General features: G+C 39.6%; 1 protein-coding gene across 1 annotated transcript in view; it reads left to right on the top strand.

Moving 5' to 3' along the window:
- col17a1b (collagen, type XVII, alpha 1b) overlaps positions 1-24,846 on the top strand; it is a 71,271-nt gene that overhangs the window by 13,669 nt on the left and 32,756 nt on the right. Inside the window, exons 4-28 of the mRNA XM_039734411.1 lie at positions 311-424; positions 1,104-1,244; positions 1,390-1,437; positions 2,452-2,499; positions 2,607-2,654; positions 2,982-3,125; positions 3,931-4,101; positions 4,185-4,256; positions 4,642-4,713; positions 5,349-5,426; positions 6,362-6,523; positions 7,657-7,746; positions 9,285-9,329; positions 10,331-10,477; positions 11,994-12,209; positions 12,931-12,969; positions 18,493-18,519; positions 19,191-19,217; positions 19,350-19,412; positions 20,802-20,906; positions 21,681-21,743; positions 21,836-21,871; positions 21,999-22,052; positions 22,974-23,009; positions 23,382-23,417. Coding sequence (XP_039590345.1) covers positions 311-424; positions 1,104-1,244; positions 1,390-1,437; positions 2,452-2,499; positions 2,607-2,654; positions 2,982-3,125; positions 3,931-4,101; positions 4,185-4,256; positions 4,642-4,713; positions 5,349-5,426; positions 6,362-6,523; positions 7,657-7,746; positions 9,285-9,329; positions 10,331-10,477; positions 11,994-12,209; positions 12,931-12,969; positions 18,493-18,519; positions 19,191-19,217; positions 19,350-19,412; positions 20,802-20,906; positions 21,681-21,743; positions 21,836-21,871; positions 21,999-22,052; positions 22,974-23,009; positions 23,382-23,417 — 2,082 coding nt within the window. The remainder of the gene's footprint in view (positions 1-310; positions 425-1,103; positions 1,245-1,389; positions 1,438-2,451; positions 2,500-2,606; positions 2,655-2,981; positions 3,126-3,930; positions 4,102-4,184; positions 4,257-4,641; positions 4,714-5,348; positions 5,427-6,361; positions 6,524-7,656; positions 7,747-9,284; positions 9,330-10,330; positions 10,478-11,993; positions 12,210-12,930; positions 12,970-18,492; positions 18,520-19,190; positions 19,218-19,349; positions 19,413-20,801; positions 20,907-21,680; positions 21,744-21,835; positions 21,872-21,998; positions 22,053-22,973; positions 23,010-23,381; positions 23,418-24,846) is intronic.

Genomic DNA, 24,846 nt, shown 5'->3' with positions numbered 1-24,846 from the left:
GTGCATAATGTTCATAATGGCACTCAGTTTTGCTTTAATTCTCTCCTGTGCTACTACCTTCAGGGGGTCCCAAGTGTGTTCCATAACTGAGCCCGTCCTTTTAATTAGCTTGTTGCTTTGGTGGGTCTTTCTCAAAGTGATGTTACCAGCCCAGCACACCACAGTGTAGAAAATAGCACTGGCCATCACAGAGTTATAGAAGATGTAAAGGAGGTCACTTCCCACATTAAAGGAACATCCTACTGATGATTATTTTCTTTACTGTCTGACTTCTGCTGACCAGAACTTTTCTTTCTTCTTTGTCCACCAGAGGGCTCTAGCAGCAGTATAAGCGGTGGCCAGAGAGGTTCAACATCCAACAGCGCGGGGCTGGGAATGGAAAAGAAAGTCCTGTCACAGGGCACCAGCAGCTATGTGTCATCAAGTATGAGCTAACACAAACTTCTAACCATTTATGCCATATTTTTCCAGAATATTGAGCTTATGCCAAAAGAATGGGTGCAAGAAGGGAACCCACTTTGGACTGTAACAGTGTGGACGAAATAGCAGTTCTTAGCACATCCACAGTCACTAATGCTGTTATTACAGTATATAATATGAAACACATTTTAAATTTAATAGTATATTCTCTATGAGATGACTTTCCCTCAAATATTGCAGTGAACAGGTTTAAAGTCCAGTTGGCTCCACATCATTATGTCCATCTTCTGACACATCATAATGAACTACAGTAGCCATGGGGTTTCTATAGAGGGTGATTTTCCTTATGAAGTGAAAATGTTCTTGGCTTCTGAATAGCTTCATCTGGGACGTTAATTTTTCTTATAAAGTTACAGTTAAAATAGGTTAAAATAAAGCCTCTCATGTTTACAGTGGTGTCATATACTTTGTACATTTTCCTTGGCAATTTTGCTTTGAGTCACTCTGCTGAGATTCTAGAGTTCTGTTTTATTTACAGTGGGCCATTGATTTTTGTTGTGGTAGCCTATAATCCATTTCCATTATTGTTGTCCTACATGAATAATGTGAGGCATTTTCTAAAGTATGCTTTTTACTGACAGGGTTAGAACTGGCTAAGTTATACCTATCTTGTGTCATTGCAGCAACTGGGGGGGGCAACTCAAAAGTGAATTTCAGCTCAACAGGCTCACGAAGGGGCCAAGGCTCCAGCTCCTCCTTGACATACTCCCCAGTCTCCACTCTGGAGAGGAAGGTCATCATTAGTCGCAATGGTGGATATGAAGGTAAGCCCATAGTACAATAGTAAAAAAATGTCTCATTTTCTACTTCGTTACTGTACAACACTGCAAAACAATTGAATTTTACTACAATATATGATATTATCTGTTCATTGTTGACCTTTGTCATCTTTTATTCTGTTACCCACAGGAAGTTCAAGTGGAAATTCATCCCCAGAATACACCAGAAAAGAATTTAGTAAGGCTGCAGCTTGTATTTTTACATTGTTTCTAATGTGTGTAAAATAAAATTCATTACAAGGAAACCCTTTGTCCAACACACATTGCCTCTCTTTCTTGTTAGTTGTAAATCAGCCAGACTGAGAAAATCCACACAGAATTCATGCCAGCTGAGTAGCCAGGCATGTTTAAAGCACATATGTAGGTGGCACTATTTGGAGCCAGCATTGACTGACTGTACAGTTTATACACAATGTGGCCCTAACTTCCCAATCTGTTTTACAATGCAAAGCCCTCTGCCTAAGAGGAATTCTATAATATAATATAATATAATGGCAACAAAAGTATCAACATCCATTCCACCTAAACCCAAGCAATGGACATTAAACCTCCAAGTCTCGGTATCCGGTGAACTTAACTCAGCATCTTAATGATGCCTCCTCTAACCAGGCCTCCCTTAGGCAGGGCCTTGGGCCTTTGAGCCCTCTTATGGATAGTGAGTGACAAAACCTCTAGGCTAAGAGAAGGGCTTTCCATACATATCAACCATAGATATCGATATGAGCTCTGATGCAGTCTCCTGGTTGGATTTTAGGAATCACAGCACCCACTGAATGTTCCTTTCCCAGACCCATCCATACTGCAAGTGTCTGCCTCCCCAGGACAAACCATCAGTCCTTCCACTTGAGAGGTTCCATTTGAGGTCACTTACTGTGTTTCCCCCTGAAGCTGGTAGAATAGCCATCTGACATTCACTGCCAGTGGAGTGGACAGAGTTACATATATACTTGTATTGGCACATCCCCAGTAACAGATTGGCAAGTCATTTAGTTGAATCTTTACCAGTGGTGCATGCCTATGTGCTGACAATCTCAGCAGCCTATAATGGAAAATTTGCCATTGTTGTGCAACCCCATCTGGGGTAGACTGAAGAGGTTCGCAACAGACACACATTTTTTTTCCTTCTTCTGCTGTCTGGATCACGAGGCATGTTAGTGGCAATAATCATGTCTGTGTTTGTTTGCCTTTTTAGTCACAACCTCATCAACTTCAGCCACAAGAGGGAGAAGTCAGAGCAGAGGTATGGTACTTGGCTTTGAAGGTGGACTTATTGCCAGGAGAGGTGCTTCTGTCTTTTTGTTTATTGAGTCATCTGTGTTTTAATGGCCTGTCATTTGTGTCTTTCAGAAAGTGAAATCAGAGCTCGGCTGCAGAGCGCGTCACCCTCTACAAGATGTAAGTCTTTCTACCTTGTTCTGAAACACAGCAATATGGCCTTCTGTACTGAAACTTTTCATTCCAAATGAGACTTAGCCTCGACGTCTTGATTTCACTTATACATTCCTTAGTCAGGCTGCCTATCTCTTGACTCTCTGTAAATAATCACCCGTTAATGTTAGTTGTACTGAGCTTCATTGTACCCTCATTTCCTGTGTTTTTGTCAGTTAGTAATGCCACAAAATGCCATGCAGGTGTCATTATCGCCCCAGCCAGCCTCCTCATCAAAGCTCTTTGCATATCTAACTGTTTTTTTTTTTTATTTTATTTTTTTTACTTTTCTAGGGACAGAGCTAGATGATGTCAAAAGACTTCTGAAGGGAGGTCGTTCAGCCAGTGTGAGCCCAACAAGATCCCCCTCAAACACACTTCCCATTCCCAAAAAAGCCAGTGTGGAAACCAAGACGGTGATGGAGAGCTCACACTCAGGTAAGAAGTTTGATTCACTGGAAGCTTTCCTTTGTACTTATGTGAGCTGCAGTGCCACTTGGTGCATTTTGAATATTTCTCCCACATCTTGTTCTGCTTGAATAAGTTATTATTTTTAAAACTAGGATTCAGTATCAGAAGAAAAGGCAGTAAAGCTGAGAAAATAGATTTGTCTGCAGTATGGTAGTGAGCAGCACTGCAAATACATATAGACTACAAGAAGTTCCCTAACACACACACACACACACACCCATGGTATTACACACACACAGACTGGTCTGACTCACACAAGGAATTATTTGGAGACACGCACACATAAACACAAACACATTCACAGAGGAGTACACACACACACACATATGCAGGGCTGTAGATGTTTGAATGCTAATACAAAAGAATGCAGAAAGAAGAGAATTCCTACATGTACCCTCCAATGCACTGGTGCCCTGTCTGAGGTTGTTTGGCTCCTGTGTTGCTCTTACAACCTCTTTTTGTTTTTCAATTGTTCTGATAACAATGTCACTTCAGCACCATTTTGTGTGATTGTTTGTTATGGGCATTGTTATGTTTGCAGTTAGTATGTCTGTTGCTGTTCATGTTTAAACAGCTTTATATTGTGCTTTTACAAGGTGTATGTTGCACTTTTGTGCTTTACAGGTATTCCAGACTGTACAGGGTGATTTGTGTGACTTGCTCTGGGAATCGTCTAGGCCGGCAGGCCACCCTCTCTAAATGACATTTGCAATCCAATACGGGTACCAGTGATGATAATCTATCTTTTTCTTTCTCTCTCCCACCATCTCAGTTTCAGCCTTCAATGAGCCACCCAGCATGGGGCGAGATTACACCTCCTACATGTACTCAACCCTCCCTGCAGGCTCGTCAATGGTCAACGGATACAGCTATTTTAACAACACAACTAATCTGTCGCCTGGCTCTTCTCTGCTCAACACCACCTCCCCTTCCTCCTTGTCAGGTAGGCCCCATTTTTCTGTCTCTTCAGGTAAGTTGGCACATTAAACTGCACCTAACCAGCCTGTGTGTTCACATCTTTCACAGTTCACGGTCTGCCTAACAATCTGACCTTGAATTCAGCTCCAATGACCAGCACCCTCAGCACCAGCTCCACCGGTGAGAGGAACAGTTTTTTTTTTTGTTTCTTGATTTCTTGTTAATGTCTTTTGGAAGGCATCTTACTGTGAGAAGAGGTTTCAAAATCTAGCCAAGCAACATTGTCTGGTGCTAACTGTGCCGCTGCTCTTGAAGTAAAGCCCTTCTGCAGCTACTATCCTCTGATGGTAGACTGGGGCAGAGGACTTTAAAACTACATCTTTTGACTGCAGTGCCTGTAGAATGACAGAGTGAGTGTGTCAGCTGTCTGGGGCTGCAGGTCACAGCCTCCCTTATTCATCACCTGTTCCTGCTCAGCCTTGTGGTTTTTTGTTTATTTTTGGTGGCTTTAACTGTATTTGGATATTTCAAGTAAATCTTCTCTATTCTCCCATTTCCTCTGCAGTGTATGGAGTACAGAATAACCTGGGAACAAACTCCGCCAGCGGCAACTCAAATGTCCCTCAAAGCCCCACAGGTCAGTGTGCATGCACCTGAAACACTTATAATTCAGTTCAGGGCTGCTGGGGGTTGGAGCCTATCCTGGCAGCACTGGGCATCAAGTAGGTCACAGCCTAGGACAGGGCACCTATGCTGTGTTTGTTTTGATTTCTTTTCTTGTCTTTTCCCATGTTTAACCCACAGCTTTTTCAAATTTTTACACCAACATTCCAGTTATTTTCTATAAACATCTTTGCACCAGTAGGTGGCGAGCAATGACCACATTGGTATTGCTGACTGTTCATTAAGGCATGAAGCTGATTTTGGTTAAATGAAGCTGCGGCAGCGACCAATGAGATTTTAAAGATGCAAAACAGTTCCTGTCAAAAACGGGTCAAAGGTGGCATTGAGGGGCCCATTTTTATTGTCCTCTTTTGTTACATACCTGCTGTCTTGTTATATTTTTCTTGATAGAGTTAGATACAGTAAGGTATGGCTTTGACAGCACAATTTTAGTGTAACTTTGAAAGCATCTGAACTAAAGAAGTGAGGAGGCCACTTCAGTAAATCACTTTTACTGAAAAGTGTCTTTGTTACACAGTCTTCCTTATTGCCCTCTTACATGTCAGCTGGGAGTAATGCAGCAGTAACATGGCTGTCCTTTCTTTGCAGGCTACGGAGTTCAGAAAAACATGGCTTACATGGCACAGTCCCCTACCTTGGCCAGCACTGGAGTATCCACCACCACTGGTGAGTTGGTTTTTGCTCCAATGATCTGATGGTGCTTGTCATTATTTTTGGAGTGGGGCTGTGAGGGTCAGAGGGTGTTGAAATGATTCTGCTGAAATTATTAATATGAAAGGTCTAAGCTTCGGCTGCCCAAAGATCAATATATGACAAAGAGGCTCCTGGTTGTCATGGTCTCTAGCCGTTTTAAACTAGTTTTTAGTTTTTGCAGTATAATCTCTTTTTTATTTAATTTAAGTGTAAATGTATTTTTTTTATTATTCATTCATTTGTATCATCCAAGTATGTTTCCCAAAAGCCCAGTAGGGAAATGCAGTGTAGGGAAAAAAGAAGAAAGGCTTACAATCGGAAGGCTGATTTGTTACTTGAATGAAGGCGTTCTACTTTGGCTCGATTGGTTAAGATGGTTGCTGTCCGCACTCTGCAGGGTGTACACATGAACTGGTGCCCCTCAAGCCCAGTCAGGATATGCTGTGTAGGTAGTGCTGCCCAAGCAAAGAGAACATGATTACAAAATGGCTCCAAATTGAAGCTTTGTCATAAAACAATTTGGCAAAAGAATATTGTGGTGAAGTGTTTAGCATAATTGCACAGTCCAAGGTTCCAAGTTTGCTCACTGTTTTTGTGATGTCTCCATGTTCCTTGGTATCCCAATTCACTTTCTTTCTGTGGTTCTTTTTTTCCCCCACATCCCTGAAATACTCTGTTAATTGTTGATCCTAACTGGGCTCAGAGGGGCTGATTATGGGTCTGTGAGTGATAATGTAATGGTATCCTAACCAGCTCCGCCAATTACTTGCAAGGGAATAACATGTTTAAAAAATAAATGGATGAACTTAAAAATGCAGTATAATGACATTAACATTTTACTTATTAATTAACAATGCTACATAAATAAGTGGCTTGAACATGTTCTATCTGTCACTCTGTCTCCAAAGTCACCCAAACCAGGGATCTTAATGATGACGTCTTCCGAAAAGACTACAAGTTTGTGCTGCTGGAAAAAGAGAATGCACCGGCCAAGAAAGACACTGAGCTGCTAATCATGGCCAAGGACAGTGGCAAACTCTTCACGACCGCCACCACCAATGGCGTTGGCAGTAAGTATCCCAGCATGCCATCTGTGGCCTGCTGATTTTTAATATCTTCCCATATGAAATAGCAGTGTAGCTCATCTTTTTAAATGTGTATCATGCCTTTTTCCATTAACATGAGCCAACATGAACAAATTGCATTTTAAAAAAAATAAAGTTATTCTGACAACTCTCTTGTGTTGTTGCATGTAAGAAGTGGGTGGTCTGGCTTCAGTCCAGGGCTACATGAGTGCCTGTGTTTCAAGAGACACGGTTATTGATAGGGGTGGAGTAGCCACCGCCAAATCTCTCTATTTATGGACTGACTTCTCTTTGGAACCCCAGAAAATGTACAGTTGACAGGTGCTTTGGGTTGGGTCTGTGATTATCACCTGTTTTTATTTCTAAAGAATGCTTTGAAAATGCTGCATTTGTGTGTCCCATCCTGTTGGAAAAGCTACCATATCCAACCAGCTGTTTCAAAGTCTGTTGTAATAAACTGTTACAGACTGTTGGCCTGCTCATGGACGCTTTCTGCTTTATGTAGGCTTTAGCTCCCCAAAAGACCTAAAATAAAACGAAGTTTAAAAAAATAGATGAATGTAAAGAGGCAACAACTACAGTAGATGCTACATAGTGCACACTTATAAATTATGCTGCTGGACACATGTTTCAGTTGCCACCTGATATTATAAGTTTAGATACTAGTAAGAATGATGCTTGGTGATCATTGTGGAGAAACTGTTGGTCCTTATTAACATAAGACATACTAAGATTAACTTACAGTATTCTAAGAGAGAAATGGTAAGCAGCAAAGTGGTTTGGCTACTAGTGCTACAGGTTTAAAGTCCCGAGATCAAATTTTGGCCGGCTTACTTGTCTGCTTATGCTCACATGGGGTGTCTGCCAAATCCCAGAGACATCAGGGCACTCTGATTGGCTACCCTAAATTGGTGAGTGAGTGGTGTCTTGCCCTAATATGCCTGTCATGAGCTAAGTGAACCTCCCTGAATTATCATATCCTTGAATATCAAGATCTGAAGGTGTACAAAGCAGATAAAGGCCTGTTAACCAGTTTCCACAGCTTATTCTATACTGATTGTGAGCAGAATAATTTACTTGTATAGTAGTTTCTAAACACACACTGTTTTGATCCTCAGGCTCCTTTTCTGATGACACTTTGAAGAAGGAAAAGATGATTGTGTCAAGCTCCACGGACGCCGCAGTGAAAAGTGAAGCCAATGCTGGCTGTAAGAACCTCTTTTTTCATACATCTAGATGTTATGTGTATTCAGTTTATACTTGTTTAAAGTTGACTTGATGGTGGTGTCATTAGTTTCTCTGTTCTAAATATAAGCATCACTGAGCATCAGCATCTATGGATACAGTTTGTAGAAGAGTATTGGTATTATCACAAACATAGGATAGCTGCTTAGCTTTCTCTGAGGTTCTCTGCTTTTGTATGACTGAGACAAATCACTTCTCTTTTGAAGAAATTTAATTTCTGGCCAGAACTACTAATAACAGACTAGATGATGTTGTGTACCTTTTTTGAACAGGACCCCTCCTGCCACACATTGTTATCATATCATAAAAAGAAGAGCTACAATTAAGAGAAATGTCTTCCCAAAGTACCATTTTAGCCTGTACAGATTTGGATTGGTTTAGTGGTTAGTGGTTACAGGTTATTATCAGTACATTGATAGTGGATTGTCCACTGGTTCTAACTAGAAGCAAGCAACTATTACTAGTGTTGTGAAAAAGATGACTGAACGTTCATTAAGTTGACTCAACTTTTAGTAAGAGTTTCAAAGTGGCTGGTGACAAAAGGCGTAGGTAATAAAGGGTAGAGGCTAATGTCAATAGAAGTCTCCTTAATTGTATTATTTAGTTTTATCCACTAGATGGCAGCAGAGACCGCAAGGTAAATATTCCTTTTCCTTACAGTATGGTAATAGATGCTGGCAGCCACTTTCATCAAAAGAAATCCTCTGTGGAAGGTGTTTTGTATGTTGTTGTTGACACTGATTGCGCACTGTCAGATGAGGATTTTGAGCTGTCAAAAGAAAGTGAGAATAAGAGTGCTGCTGAAAAACAGTGCCAACAGATTAATGCATTTTGAAAACAGCACCTCCACAGTTTGAGTAAAAAAAGGATGTTGATATTTTTCACAAAAATGAAACCTCAAAAGGATTAAATAGGTAGTTTAGAATGACTACCCTCCTGGAGTTTTGGGATGATGCCTAAATGTTGTAATGTCAAGGTCCACGCTGGGGTCCAGTGCTTTGATTAATCCAAGTGTTGCCAGCAACAAAACACAGAAAAAAATGCAAATTTTAACATCAGTCATAATAATACAGAATTAATTGTAGTAGTTCATGCTTCTGTGTTTGGCAAACATGCAACACACTAGCCTCTGGCTCCATGCTGAAGAAAATAGTATTAAAAAACAAAGATTAATTTTAGTTAGAAAACATCCAACTTAATTGTATATGTGTTACCATCACTGCCCACCTTCTCAAAACTCATTATGAATGATAATAGGCTATAGATCAAAGAGAAAATCAAAGAGCAGAGACCCCATGACTTCAGCATATCATTGGGGACATGGTGTTTTGTGGAATTTGGAGTATTGCCTAAACCATCTGTGAATATTGTAGTGTTATAAAATCTTTAATCTTTTTTCCTCACAGGGCTATTAATGTTCTTTTATTTGCTGTCTGTACATGTTTTTATAGCTAGACATTTCATATAAATTCCACTCTCTTATGCCTTTCATCTTTTTTAGTTGGCTCCTATAAAGTCTCCACCAAGGACAAAGCAACATATGCAGGTGAGAATGGCTTTTGTTGTACCTGGAGGAGCAGGAAGCTAAATCATGATGTAATTTTTCTTTGTATGTGAACTCTGGCAAATAGTTTTCTTGTCCCCAGTCTTTGTAAACAGCTGTTTTTTATAACCCCAAAAGTCATAATTTCCTGAGAATCCAACCATCCTTCACAATCACTATCCTTATTTTCTTGTTTTTAGTCTAATTTTATTTGGCTCAACTGTGTGCACTTTTACCAATTGAATTCATGGTTATGAAAGCAGGCACAGAAAATTAATCTTCACATACACTCCGAAGTATGACTCAAAGTAAGTTTTCAGAAATGTAGGTTTGGTCAGTAAAATACCATGCTTTTTGGATTAAACATACCTTCATTTTAATTTTAATAATCACTTTGAAAATAAATAAACAAAATAGTTTAGTTTGTGAAATATTTAATTCCTACTGTTAGTTTTGATTCAATTGACCAATTGACATTAATAAAAAAGTTTCTTTAACTTCTTCTTGAATACCACATGGTCTGCGCCTCATGGTTCCTGGCCATACTTTGATTTCTGGCTAAGTGAGATTTGCAAGTCCTCCCCATTCTCACAAGCATTTCCTCAGAAAGTTGTGGTTTCCTCTCATAGCAAGCTATTAGGTTAACCAAGGTCACTAAAATGGCAGAGTGTGCATGTGTCCTGCAGTGGGCCGGCACCTCACATAATTCTTATCGGGACTGACTTAATCCCGCCACAAATCTGTTCTGGAACATGAAAACGTATAAAATGGGTGAGTGGTTACAACCACATGACACAGTTCTATCAAAGACTGAACTTGTGACACAAGCTTTTTAAAAATAAGGCAAAGAGATGCTTCCTTCTCTACATGACTCAATATGTAACTAATTGAAACTGTAAGTTTTTGGGATTTTAACAAATTTGTTTTATAAGTATTATGAGTGATGTATGACCCAGACCTCTAGTTCTGCCTATAAACCAGTCATTCTTTGCTCTTTTCCACAGAAATTCGAAAAGACGATGATTATGGTGGTGGCGGCGGAGGGGGAGGAGGAGGTTGCTGTGGCCGCTGTAGCTGGTGGAAGTGGCTTTTGGGATTGCTTCTAGGACTGCTCCTGCTCCTTGGGTTACTATTTGGTTTAATTGCTCTAGGTAAGAAGATCATGACAAGACTAAACAGTTTATAAAATATTGCGCACGATGCTGTTTCCATTTTTCTGTTGTATTTCAGGCATGGAAAATGTGCTTGTTTGTTAGGTTAGTGATATACATTATGGTCAGAAGAAATACATAACTATTAACATCATTTAATGAACTGAGCTTTTTGCATATGTTTGATACTGAGTCAGATTTTTGGAGTGAAGAAATAACATAAAACATTACAAGGAAAAAACAATGCCCAGCATCCTTAGATTCAGTAACTCCACCTTTTGCTTCCTCAGCCAACTGTTTCCTGTAATTGTTCATCAACCTCTCCCTTTATGGTGGAGAAATTTTGTCCTGCTTCTCTCGATGATAAATTGCTTAATTCCACTTATGTTTATAGGTTCATAAATATAAATAGCACATTTCATGTCCAGTTGAAACTTTTCATTTAGTTTAAATCTGGACTTCGAATACCCCATTATAAAAAATAAAATATATTTTCTTGTCCTGTTAATCTGTGATATGTTTATGTGTCTTAATTGAACACTTAAGGAGAGAATGCTTTGGGGTTTCACTCCTGAAGACAGACTATCGTCATTGTGCACTTGAGTTATGGTTTCATGGTGTAGATTGTCATTTAAAGTGCCCTTTTTATTGTGTATTTATATGTTTTATTGTTCTGCGTTTTTACATTGAAATCTCACGTCATACCTATTGCTTTATTTATCAATTTTAGTTTTGTTCTCAGTAATTTGTGCACTTACCCATCAGTGTCTTTTATCCAACCATCCTGTCTCTGGGTCATCAGGGTTTCTTTAGCAACATGGAGACAAGTCAAAGAGAGGAGTTTGTGCTGTAAAAATCCCTAAAGTGTGGGCAGTTCACATTCGATTAGTGAGGCAAACCATTGAGAGTTCACTTTATGCCCATCCTTTAGCTTCTAACTTTACAGGCTAGTGACTTGTAAAGTAAAAAAATTAAAGCAAAGTGAAAAAAGCCAAGCTAGAAAATAAGCTAGCCATTAACTAAAAATCAGCAAAGCAAACACAAGTAATCAATTCAAGTTATCCCAAAGCTAGGATACCAGAAGCTGTGTGCTACCGGCTTAGCAGAGCATGATGATACAATACGTTATATGACTCTTATGTCATGTAGCCAGCAATAGCCATGAAAGAAAGACAGAAAACATTGGTGGACATTACATGTGAAGGCCCTATGATGGTGATGAACTGATGTTATCATAGTAATGGTACATATAATTAGGTTCTAAGTAAACTGAGCAGAATAAAATGCCAGGAATTGTCATACACCCATAATGGGATATTACAGGTTCCATAGCATATAATGTATATACCATTGAGTCTTACAAAACCTACTTGCAATATGAGTTTCTTTCTTTGGTGTACTGATGTGGCTTTAAACAGCCAGAAATGGGAATATAAGAATAATTTACCTTCTTAATGGATATAAATTGGAGTGCTGATTTGTAAGGAAGTGTGACAAGCCTTTTTTTATATTGCAGCTGAAGAAGTCAATAAATTGAAGAATCGTGTGGCAAAGCTTGAAAGTGACACTATACGCTCCAGCCGTGTGGTTTCTACAGATATAAACGGCCAAAATCCTATCTTAGAAAGATCAATATCAGGCGTCAACTTGGCAGTCGGGGAAAGTGACAGTAACATTCGGTTGCTTGTGAAAGAAACATTGAAAGCGGAACTTCAGTCAGACAGCATAAAAGGTATGATGCATCTGCGTGACAACAGTCTGGTTTAGCCTGATGAGGCCAATTACACATTAAATTATGGGTGACAGTTGTTTAGCACTCCTACCTCACGTTTTCAAGGGTACAATTCTTGGTCTCGTTTCTGTATGCATGAAGTTTGTATTGTGTCACCAAATTCATGAACTCCAATTTCCTCCCTTATCTCAAAGTGCTTAAATTTACTCACTCTGAATAAGTATGAGTATGCCTTGTGATGAACTCACATTCCATTAGTTATTGATTCCTGTCCTCTGACTGACACTGAATCCCACTTTTGAAAATAAATGGACAATTGGACCCACTGTGTGCATGCATGTGCCCTATAATATCCAGTTTTGGTTCCTTCTTTGCACCAATACTGTAGTGATGGGTTTAAGCTCTCTGTAAGCGTAGAGATTGATTATTCAGGTTTGGAAAATGGAGGAACTGGGTGTACTTTATCTTACCTTCTGTTGATTTTTTTTATTTTGTTTTTTACCTTGAGAAGTACACTGGGAAAGTACAGTACTATGGTGAAAGGTGCCATGCCAACAAAGAATGAGTGTCTGACACAAGTTCTGCAAAATCAAAAACAAATGGTTGATAGTCATTATTTATTAAAATACTATCAATACTTTTTTGATATAGTCATTAGTGAGCACTTTTATAAGATCTTTAATACAGTATGATTGATACACTGTCTTCTCTTGTTTTACAGCCTACGTCAAAGGTGAAAAAGGTGATTCGGGACCTAAAGGTAAGCAGTTATACAAATGCTGGTCTGGTGCAGTTCTATGCATAGGCCCGGCTTCCTATACGTTTACCATTAACTGCTGTTGTTCCTTTCATCGTTTTATTTAATAAATGTCAAGTTTTATTTTACATGCAAAAATGAAATGAGATGGAAAACGTATCACACTTACAGAAATTCAGAAAAGTTAACAGCTTGTTAGTTAAAACTAAACGTGATATTTCTTTATTCAAATCCCAACCCCCATACCCTATTTGAGGGTTTAACGAGGGATTACAGATATTTCTTGTATGCTTCTGTGTGTGTTTTTTTTCTTACGTACATTTAACATTTTTTTTTATAATCTTTATTTGTTTTGGATGTATGAACAATAATGTTTTTGATATGCATTAAAAATTAGAAATCCAAAAATTTCCATGCTCTTAATTTATAAAAGGCATATAAGCTTACAGTTTGTGGCAGACGGTCTCCCCCCAGGATAAGGTTCTTACAGGACTGTTTAATATGACTAATCAGTAGGCTTGTGTGCTTTTCAGTATGCAAGATTTTCACAGTCAAACATGTGAAGTAGACTAACCAAATAGATGAAGAGCTGCATTTTCTGTTATCTGTGTGAAGTATTTGTATCTTTAATTCTGTTTATTGTGGTGTAATTTAAGACCCCTTGAGCTGGAGTTAGAAAAGGGGCTTCATCTCTCTTGTACAACTTAAGGAGTGTGGCATCATGAAGGCCATTCAGTGATAAATGTGCAGCTCTATATCTTCTTTGAAGAGGGCAATTGACTAACCTGAGCAAACTTAGACAACACCCATTAGATTGAAAGAGAAGTAGTTTAATTTAACAGAAGAAATGGCCTTAACTGCCTTGTGCTACCAGTCGATCCATCTTGTGCTGTCAAGCCTTCTGTCATATACTATATGCTTCACTCTCTCTCTCTCTCTCTCTCTGTTCACATCTCATGTTTACAGAATTTGACTGTATGGATATATAAAGACATTCACAGGTGTGGCTGAATTGGGCCAGATGTTTTAACATTTATGTCACATCTCTTATTATTTCCTATCTGAGTTATCTCCACATTAGTCAGAATTTGACTTGCAGATATCCATAGTTCCATAATTAAGTTCAATGCATTCAGTTGTAGATTATTGTAGTTACATTTTTATTAATGCAAGTTTATTTCAGATGTGTAAAATTATGTTTTTACTATTTACAATTCGAATTTCAGATATTTTTCATATGTTTGCATTAAATATATCAAAAATATAATTTTGACTTGACAAAATGTAATTACAGATAGTTTAACTTAATTATTTTTCTTCTTTCGGCTGCTCCCGTTAGGGGTTGCCACAGCGGATCATCTGTCCGCATATGGATTTGGCAAAATTTTACACTGGATGCCCTTCCTGACGTAACCCTCCCCATTTATCTGGGCTTGGGACCGGCACAAAGAAACACACTGGTTTGTGCATCCTTTGTCACTGGGTTAGATAGTTTAACTTAATTAATGGACAGATATTGTTAGGTTCCATTTATGTTTCAAACTGTGTTATATCACTGTTTGTTTAAACAATTCTGCATCTTTATGTGTACTCGTTATCTAGTTAGCAATTTGTATTGGCATTTTACCTGAGAACCTGTCACTGTGCTCTGGACTTACACTCAGTAGAGACTACTATACAAATAAACAGAATTGAATTGAATTGAATAGATATCTGTAACAGATATGTACAGTCCAAATTTAAACTATTGAAAATGTAATTATAGGTATCTCTAACTTGGATTCTGAATATTGGAAGTATAATTACAGATATCTATTATACAGGCAGTCCCCGGGTTACGTACGAGATAGGGACTGTAGGTTTGTACTTAAGTTGAATTTGTATATAAGTCGGAACAGGTACGTTATTTTAATAAGTGCTATTGTTGACCGGCTGTAACCAAGTGCTCTGCCAAAGAATGATGGAGTTTCACCATTCTCTGACCTTTTTATTATTTCTACTTTATTTTCAATGGTGATGGTTTTTCTCTTCTTTACTATATCACCAGCACTTGCATCAGATTTGTGTTTTAGAAACATTCTTGAAGGGTGAAGACAAAAGGTTAAGATGAGCTTATATACACAGCACTGTACACGCTATCACAGCAGGAAGGCACCCATTGTCAGCACGTCTGGTGTGCTGAATGAGAGACAACTTCCTGCTATGTATGTAACAGTACATGCAGCCTTACTATTGAGATCGAATGGGAGTGGCGAGGGTGGGTTCGTCACTCGCCCACCACACAGTCACCTCCACTACAGTATGCTGCCTGCAGCGTCTGCCCACCGAGAATGAACATGGTGCGACTAAAGGCGGGTAGTGAATCGCCCACCACTGCCCCCATTCAACAGGCAGCCATCCAAGGCACACTACAATGCTACCCCCTGCCGTCCTGTTCACCTTCAGTGGCCCACTGAGAATGAACGGGGCAGCGGCGTGTGGTGGGCGGGCAGTGAAATGCCCCCCTCCGTTCCATCCAGCCTGCGTCCAGTCAGGAGCAGTAGCTGTGGCAGCATAGTGGGCGGGCAGTAAACCGCCCCATCAAGCCTCCGTTTTACGCACGAGCGATAGCTGTGACCCCCGTGATTATGGACCACAGGTCACCGCTTGCTGCCAGGAGCCGCCCGAGGGACACTACACTGCGCGAGCACTGAAATTGCCCCCCTACAGCCACTGCTTGCAGCGTCCCCAGGCCGAAGATGACTGAGCGGCAGTTACTGAGGCGCATGCGTCGCAGCTGCGGCCCCGTTCATAAGTCGTAGGTCGGATGTCCATAACCTGGGGACTACCTGTACTTATAGATGCTTAATTCAAATTTTAACTACTAAAATAATCTCCAATTCAAATTGTGACCAAATATTTGCCATCTCTAAGTTAAGTTCTGATTAATTAAATGTAATCTTATTCAGAATATGACTAGTAAAAGTACAGTATAATACAGAAATGTAAAGTTCCATTGAGGTCAATGGGAGTAATCCCTTAGTTGTTTAGATTGCTAGGGACACTATATACTATGGTATAGATTTATCTGTAATTCATAGTCCCACTAGTAAAAGAGATGGGTACTTGCTAGTTGCCCTCTCCCCTGAGATCAAAATCCGGCCCTCATGTTCTAGTCGAGTTGACAGGATCAGACAAGGAGGCACACACAATCTGCAAGGGTAAAGCAGTCACTGAGCTAGATGACCATAATGGAAGTTCATCACTCACAGCAGAGCACAGGCTGTTAACTCTTCGCAACCAAGACTAATATGTCAGCCTCTAATTTTGTGCAGATGTGCCTGCAGTTAGAAGACTCCAGAGCCTTTGGTCTGGATTTGAAAGCAGGGCTTCACTGCAGAACTTCATTCCTTTAATGAAAGTGAGGAGTTATGTTAGAAGATGACTCCTTTTGGGCAAATGGCTTCTGGCATGCACTTATGTGGAATTTGGGAGATCACATGTTTATGACTTATGAAACTATAATGAATGCATTCGTTATTTGGACCTCCACGTATGTGCACAGTGAGGGGTGGTTGGTCCAAAAAATGTAAACATGCAAAAAAGATGATTAAAGATGATTATCATGTATAATTTATCATGTACCATTCACATGTCAAAAAGGTCATTAAGAGTATAGAGAAATTATCAATGAAAGACAATCCACATTTTGATTTAAGCTCAGAATGCCATAGTATTGTATTCAGATGGCAAAATGATCATGGAGGATAGCAAAGCTAAATCAGCGATTTGTATATTCATCTGCTCAGCATTACCTTCAGCAGCTCTGGCTGTTCTTTTGTCATTGCAGATAAAAGTGAATGACACACTCAGGAAAATTGGACATGGCTGCTAGAGTTGAACTTATTAAACCATTTATGATTATGATTTATGATTAAAATGGTGACATACTATTAAAACACCGTCAACAATTCTTGATGCTGCTGGGTTCCCAGTTGGTGGTTCCACCTATTTTTAAGAGGCTGGAATTTGTATTACTGCAGGTGAAATATCTAGCAGACAGTTTAAAGTACAAGAAGTGACCAACACAAAGACCCAGTCTCATGCAGCCTGCCACTTTCTAATTAAAGAGTTTATCCATATATATATATATTTTTTTTTTTATTTAGAATGTGATAAATTTAGCATCATGTCTTCTTGACTCCTCTTTGATACACTTTGTTTTTTTAGATAAGTTGTTAACATTGGACATGGCAGGAAAAGTGCTGGTTTTGAGTTTTTAACTGCAGTTTCCCTTCACTGAGCTTTTACCTGCCCTTCCTTTCATCCTTCTTTCCTTCCAACTGACTTGGGGGTCAAATAGGAAGGCATGATAATTTGAACCACCCTTTTTGACTGGAGCACTTCATCATCATCTAATAAAACTGTAGGCCTGCTTCCGGCTGGAAGCAACATAGTTCCCCATTGATGGTCTTAGTCACAGCATCAGTAGTATAAAGCCAGCGAATTGGGGTCATACAGTTTTTAGCTCATGAAAAGCTTCATAGAGATGTTAAATAGCCACCACACCTTAACTCTTAAAATCTCATTGAAGAGTTTGTGCTTATTGTTTCTGAAGTGACCCCATTTACACTGTAAATATTTGAGGTCACTCGCACCGCTGAGTTCCTCCATCTGCTGCAGAGATGCCCAGGTTTTCATTGTTCTGCTTGTGTGCTATTGTCTGTTGGGGACACTCTTGATGAGACCTCACCCTAACCCAAAAATGAGCCAAGGAAACCAAAGTACGACAACAAAACATAAAATATTACAAATAGTAAGAGCTAGCAGAAGGTATGGGGGTTCCAAACAGCATATAAACAATGATAAATTCAACAAAAGACTGAAACCTGACTGGGTTATGGAATGCACTTGTTTACATCTCTCATCTCTTTACAACAATTCCTTCTGCTCCTATTCTGGCCTTTCTTCCTTCCTGCCAGTTCAATTTTTGCCTAATTTCTACCTGGCTCCAAGTTCACTGAAAGAGCTTTGAAGTCCCATCTAGGAATTATTTCTGAGGTAGGCCTTGAGACGATTTTCAATGTCAAGAAAGATTTTGGGAGCTTCTGGTTGTTCTTCATGAGCTCCCCTTAGTGACCCCAGATATACCGCATATCTCATTTAAAGGGTCAGGCTTCCCCCAGGTATTTTCATTGGAGGAGCAGCAGACCCATGTATAATATTTTGGATCACCTGCTGCCACCTAATGTCTAGAATAATTCCCCTTGTTTCCCATTGTCCTGGACTCTTATTGCTACCTCAAGAACAAGTCTTTCCAAGGCTCCATTTACATTATTAAAGCATAGTATCCTCTACTGATGGTGGACTGCCAGTGCATGTACTATCAGAGCAATACATGTCCTGCTCTGTAGTCTTAATTGTACAGTTATGGCAATGGAAACACAAGCTTGCAGAAAATCATTTTTGGTCCCATGTCTTTTAGTGTTAAAGAACATTCTTTATATTTGCTTTTTTTTATATACAACAATGTTTTTTCTTTTTCAGGTGATACTGGATCACAAGGCCCTAAAGGTAAATATACATGATGTGCAGTGAAACTCCAAGGAATATTGTAATCAGATTTTAGGTGTAGAGGGATGTGACTGACAGATTAACTTCCATCCATCCATTATCCAACCCGCTATGTCCTAAATACAGGGTCACAGGGGTCTGCTGGAGCCAATCCCAGCCAACACAGGGCGCAATCAAACCCTGAACAGGGCACCAGCCCATCACAGGGCACACACACACACACACACCAAGCACACACTAGAGACAATTTAGAATCGGCGATACACATAACCTGCATGTCTTTGGACTGTGGGAGGAAACCGGAGCACCCCCACACAGACACTGGGAGAGCATGCAAACTCCACGCAGGGAGGACCCAGGAAGCGAACCTGGGTCTCCTAACTGCGAGGAATCAGCGCTACCCACTGCGCCACTGTGCCGCCCTGACAGATTAATTTGTGCATCTTAAATCAGTAAGATATCTCACTATTGAATGAACTCTGAAATTCTGCACTAGATTATACACTAACTGAGGTGGAGTAATAATCTGTATTAGCTGTATCAGGCAAGAGCTTCAAAAATCCCCTGTTCCGGTTTATTGATGCTTTTATGACATTTAATCCAAATAAAAAAAATGTTAAAACTAATGATACGATGACTTGGCTAAAACAGTTTCTTATTTATTTTCAAAGGTGACATCGGGAATGTGGGACCACCAGGTAATATGTTATCTCTAAGATCCAGTTCCATATTAGCATACTGGAGGATTTGTTGACATTTTCAGTTTTTGAACTGTTTATTGGATTGTCCGCTCTCAAGTTCTAGAGTGTGACCTTTAATTTACTTCATAGGTCTTCCAGGAATACCAGGTCATGCTGGACCAGAAGGGCCTAAAGGGCAAAAAGGCAGCCAAGGTGAGTAAAGGAAATATGTCCTCTCTTTCCCACCCAGTTCATCATTTCTGATACATGTACAGTAGAGTAGATGACATACATGGAGGGGGAGGCAGGCATGCAAGTCATATTTGAAGGCCATCGACAGCTTGATGGTAAACACTATGACTCAAACACACAACGGGCTATCTACTACAGTTGTATATGAGATCAGCTTGTGGGTTGTTTAGTGTCTGTTTTTGCTTTTTTCAAGGTTAAGAGATTTAGAACAGCTTTTTTTTTTTGAAGAAGTCAAAATGTTTTCTGGTTTAGTGTTTTTTTTAGTGGTTTAGGGGTCCTTTCATCGGATTGGCCAGCCCAGCACTGTTTCAGCCATGGAATGGCCAAATGGGGAGGCAGCTTGATGGATGAGGTTCCCAGGACTCTAAAAATATCCAAATCTTATTATGTGATATCATCTACTGTTAAATTCTGCTCCGTGCTTCTAAACTTTTTATTTTTATGCCGTATTGAGGATTTGTTCTGTTCTGTGTATTGTACAGAACCTACCTGGAAAGGGGTCTCTCTTTGAACTGCCTTTCCCAAAGTTTCTTCCATTTTTCCCTTGGTTTTCCCAAGTTTTTCCTTGTCTTCTCAGAGAGTCAAGGCTGGGGGGCTGTCAAAAGGCAGGGCCTGTTAAAGCCCATTGCGGCACTTCCTGTGTGATTTTGGGCTATACAAAAATAAACTGTATTGTATTGTATTGTATTTTTGTATCTTTGTCCATTCATTAACTTATCACTGGACTTGCTTGTTTTCTGTCTTATTAAAAATGCCCCCACCTGTTTGACTTCTCTTTTGGGTCTCTCAAATAAAAAACAACAAATAACGTTAAAACTTTACCTCCTGTCTCTCTCTTTGTCTCATTTCCCTAAAATGTGTTGCTTTAGGCACTCATAACTCAGGGTTGGTTTCTGCCAGGGGCACTGTGTTGGTTTGGTAGGCTGAACCTGAATTTGAGAAAGTACAAGCCAAACCAATGTCATCCGTGCAGAACTTTTGAAATATTTATCAAATTTCCCATGAACTCTTCCAGATTAAACCAAAAGAATGGATTTTTTATTTGTCCATCCACTTTACCAACCTGTTTATTGAAATATAGGGTTGGCTGGGCACTGCATATCTTGCCAGTATTGAGAGTAAGTCATAAAACAATCAAATCAACAGTAACCTTCTTTAGATCAACTTAGATCTAAAAATTGAAAAGCAATATAACCTGCACTGCTGTGTCACCCGGTTCCATTTCAGCTCAAAAGCTATTTACTGACATACTCAAAAACCTCCAGCAACAATCCCAGGATTTTCTTGTTGGTTAAAAAGAAAATTAAGGTATGTGACTGAATTCAAAACAAACGCTTATCATTTTCTCAGGGGACCATGGAGCCGAGGGCCAGATGGGACTTAGGGGACGAGACGGCCAGCCTGGACCTCGTGGTGAACCAGGCCCTCCTGGCTTCGGTGAAAAGGGAGAAAAAGGTATGTTTGTATCACATAAGGCAGGTAAAATGTGTTTTTAATCTTACCAGGAATGGTTTTTGTTATAGAGAGGCATAGTTTTATTATTTATTCAAATCAAAGTACATTACAAAATCCAATACAGTTGATCGTAGACTCTGCCAGTGTTACAGTAACACTCTTTTTGGGCACCTTTTAAATGTTACCTAAATAGATTACACTGGCCATTTTGCTGTGTGAGAGAGGAGGCGTTAATGACATAAATTTGTGATATCATCATATGCTGTGATTAAAAATCTGTGTTTTTGGGTATCATCAATGGAAATTAATTGCCCGACATCATGAACACGAATTGCATGCATATAACTGATTTACAGTGTGAGGTTTTACTAAAAAGTGAAACTACACTACAAGATTATGTAAATGAAATTCCAAGTTTTAAAAAAATCAGGGTACAAAATCTTCCCTTTTGACATTAGGCCAGATTTTCTCCCCAGGAACAGACTACACAAACAAACACCGCCCTGCATGTGCTGGCTACAACATTTAGCCACATGACATAGTTAGAGTTTGGAAACATTAAACATACAAAAAGCAGTGTAATGAGCAAGCAGAAATGGCACTGAAGTACCAAGCAAACAATGCATTTGCTTAGCACTCATCAAAGGTTTTATCCACACAAGGAGGCCATCTGCCTTTTTTTGGCTTCTTCAGCTTTGATTCTTTCTGTCTTACTGGACCAGTGCAATTATAGATTTTGGTAGGCAATTGGGTGATATGACTTTCTGCTTACAGGCAGCCCAGGAGATTCTGGACCACCAGGTGTTACTGGATTGCCTGGTCCAATGGGAATTAAAGGTATTGTCTTGAGTATTCTTTTGCACAAATTTTGCTGTAAGATGTGATTATTCAGAGAAAGATAATCAAATTTTATCTCTTATGTTCCTAAGGTGCAATGGGCTTGCAAGGTCCTCCAGGTCCTATTGGTAAGTAATGGGACATCTTAGTATGGGATTAGAGATGTTTTGAAATATGATTGATAACTTAAAAGAAAAATATCAATGATAGTTAATGGCATTTCACTTTTGATAACCTGCCTTTCTCTTTATTCAGGTTCTCCTGGTCCACAAGGTTTCAGAGGTGAAACAGGGCAACCTGGTCCTAAAGGTATGACAAGTAGTTGTCAGACAGGTAATAAGTCTGCCATGCAAACAAAAAGCAGATGGCCTGTAATCTGCTAATTCACTTAGCTAGGGATATGGCATCCCAGTCAACATAAGCATATGTTAGTGGGCATATAGGCTGGATTAGTTGGGAATTAATTCTAGAGTTCCTTGTAGCTAATTCCAGACAAGGTTGTTACAAACATATTTGTTTTAAACATGCAGTAGAATGAGGGGGTGCAAGCTGGTCAGTACATGTCTCTGATTTTCAGTTGCACACACTCCACCTCTGAAGGCTCCTTTAAAACCTGAGATCATTCTACACCCATAGCGCATGTGACAGAAATAAACCAGCAAGGACTGGGGCCTGTTCTTCATACAGTGATATTTAAATGTGTGCCTGCACACTGCTAAGGTTGACTTGTATAGTAATGTTTGTTAAATGTGCAGTTTGCCTACCTTATACCTAGCTGGATTATCATTATAATTAATGTGTAAAAGAGACTAGTGGCTCACCTGCAACACAGTGACCTAGAGGTAGGATCTGAACCTGTAGCCTTATAGTCTTTCAGTCTTACTGCTTTCCTGCCAGAGCAGTTAACAGACCAGACAAGAGCTATGAAAACAGATAGACTGAGATCCAAAATTGGCCCTAAGCTTTTTGCAAAGGCTGGCCCACCATAATCTGCATGTTCACATGACATTCTATATCATTTTGTAAGTGAGATATTACGCTCTACTGACTGGAAGATGTTTTCTGTCCCCTGAATTTCACTTGATACAGTGTGTCAATCCCACAATTCTTTGCATGTTTCTTCAGTTTGAACTCTGGCAGGCAGATGTTCACACTTTCCACGATATTGGCTCCTTAGAGCTCCCCGTGTTAATGCTCTTCTCTTACGTTATCTTTTTATTTGTTTCACAGGTGATAAAGGAATTGTTGGCTCAGCTGGATCAAAGGGTAAGCAGTCCCTCTATAATGGATCATAGGCCCAGTGTAATCATAAGCAAATCCATAGATAGTGGTCTTCTTTACTGCTTCTAGGTCAGTGATTTCCATCTCTGGATGTGGGAAATACACAACTTTCCTGCCATGTCTTTAGACATCTTTGGTTATTTGCCCACTTTAGTGTACCCTTTAAGCCCAGTTTCTCCAGTTTTAGTCAATTTGTCCCCAAAGTATCCATTCCTGCATCTAAAGTATTTCATGAAAGTGACATTGTTCACGACAAGGTTTGATTTGTAAACTACCCCACTAAACATTTTATTGCAAATACTTAACATTTCCTTTCATTTATGTGTGATTGACTGTTTTTTTAATCTGTTTCCACAGGTGACCAGGGTGAGAAGGGTCCACGTGGACCTCCAGGTATGTACTGTGACTATCAACTGATGCTCTGCCAACCAAAACAAAAAACGCTTGGCATAGATTTTTCATCTCAGAACACAACGTTTACATTTGTTTAAACACAGTAAACAATCTGTGACAAATAGGCAGTGAGTCTCCTAAGCTTATCAGAGTCTTCACCTCTTTTAAAATTTCACTCCTCCATTATCAGGGTTAGGGTACCACTTCTTTTATTTACACCTGGTATGGAGGTGAACTGCCAGCTCTTCATCCAGCTCCTCCTTTTATTGTGGGTCTCGGCCACATATGACCAGATGAGGCTGGGTGCCTGTGTTTAATCACAGCTTCAGTGGGCAGCCTCTACTTCCAGGTGCATCCTGCTTCCCTTATTGGGTGTGTCTTCCCAAGACAACTTCCCATCCTCGTCGGAGGATTCACATTGAAACCCAGAGATTTTTGTTGCATAAACTTCACATAGAAAAAGACTGAACTGTGATAGCTTGTGTCGTGGACTACGCATCATTTGACTGTTTTTTGGTGGCACAGTCTGTCCCATAATCTCACCATTAGTTATGATTACTCAATAGCTCTCCTAAGCTGTCTTTGAGGTCCTTTCCACCAACCTCAATGGCCACCTTATTGTCCTGTCTGTAACGCAGTCATTAGGAGAGAAGGAATGGGCATCTGTTGCAATTCCTTTCTGCCAATTAAAAAGTCAGCCACAGACAGTGGTGCCCCAAATGATCATTGAGCATAGCCAGCATTTAACTAACCCGCTTTAGAGCACCAGGTGCCAAAAGGCCTTTAATCCGTTTCTGACATTCTGTCCAACTTTCAAGTGATGCCTTTCACAAAGCATACTGTCACAATGCTCTTTAAAAGCAGCAATAAGAAAAATGTCCCCATGGGGAACAAAAGTTTGTGCCAACATTGTGTCTTTTGTAATGTTTATTTTGTTATTGTAACATCAGTGGTAAGCCCAATTGTATTGTTTATTCTCTTCACCCATAGGCTATGCCCCCACACTGAAAACTTTTTAGAAAGCAGTTATATTAAAACTGTGAATCCCAGTTACGGACGTTATGATAGACATTGAATAGTCAACAACACTCATCTGATCCTATGAAAAGTTTTTTGTGAAAGGTGCCTTCAAATGTTTTCAGAATATACTGTTTCTTTGTAGAAGAGCAGCCAGTGGTCAGACAGTACGACCAGTTAGGCCTAAGGCAAAAGCTGCTGCTTGATTTAGAAATTAGAAAAACCTCAGCTCTGCGATTTGCTCCTATTTTTTAAATATGTACTGTTTCGATTTTTAATCCTTGTATTACATATAACACTGTTTTCAACATATTTCAGAAGACAAATACAATGTGTTTAGCATAAACTCCTACAGTGTCTATCCATTTGATCGTACAACTCCACTTTTTAATTTTCCTGATGCAGTACTCTT

The sequence above is a fragment of the Polypterus senegalus genome, chromosome 1 (assembly GCF_016835505.1).
Source record: "Polypterus senegalus isolate Bchr_013 chromosome 1, ASM1683550v1, whole genome shotgun sequence".
In the NCBI taxonomy this organism is placed as follows: domain Eukaryota; kingdom Metazoa; phylum Chordata; class Cladistia; order Polypteriformes; family Polypteridae; genus Polypterus; species Polypterus senegalus.
This window is presented reverse-complemented; position numbering and strand designations above follow the sequence as displayed.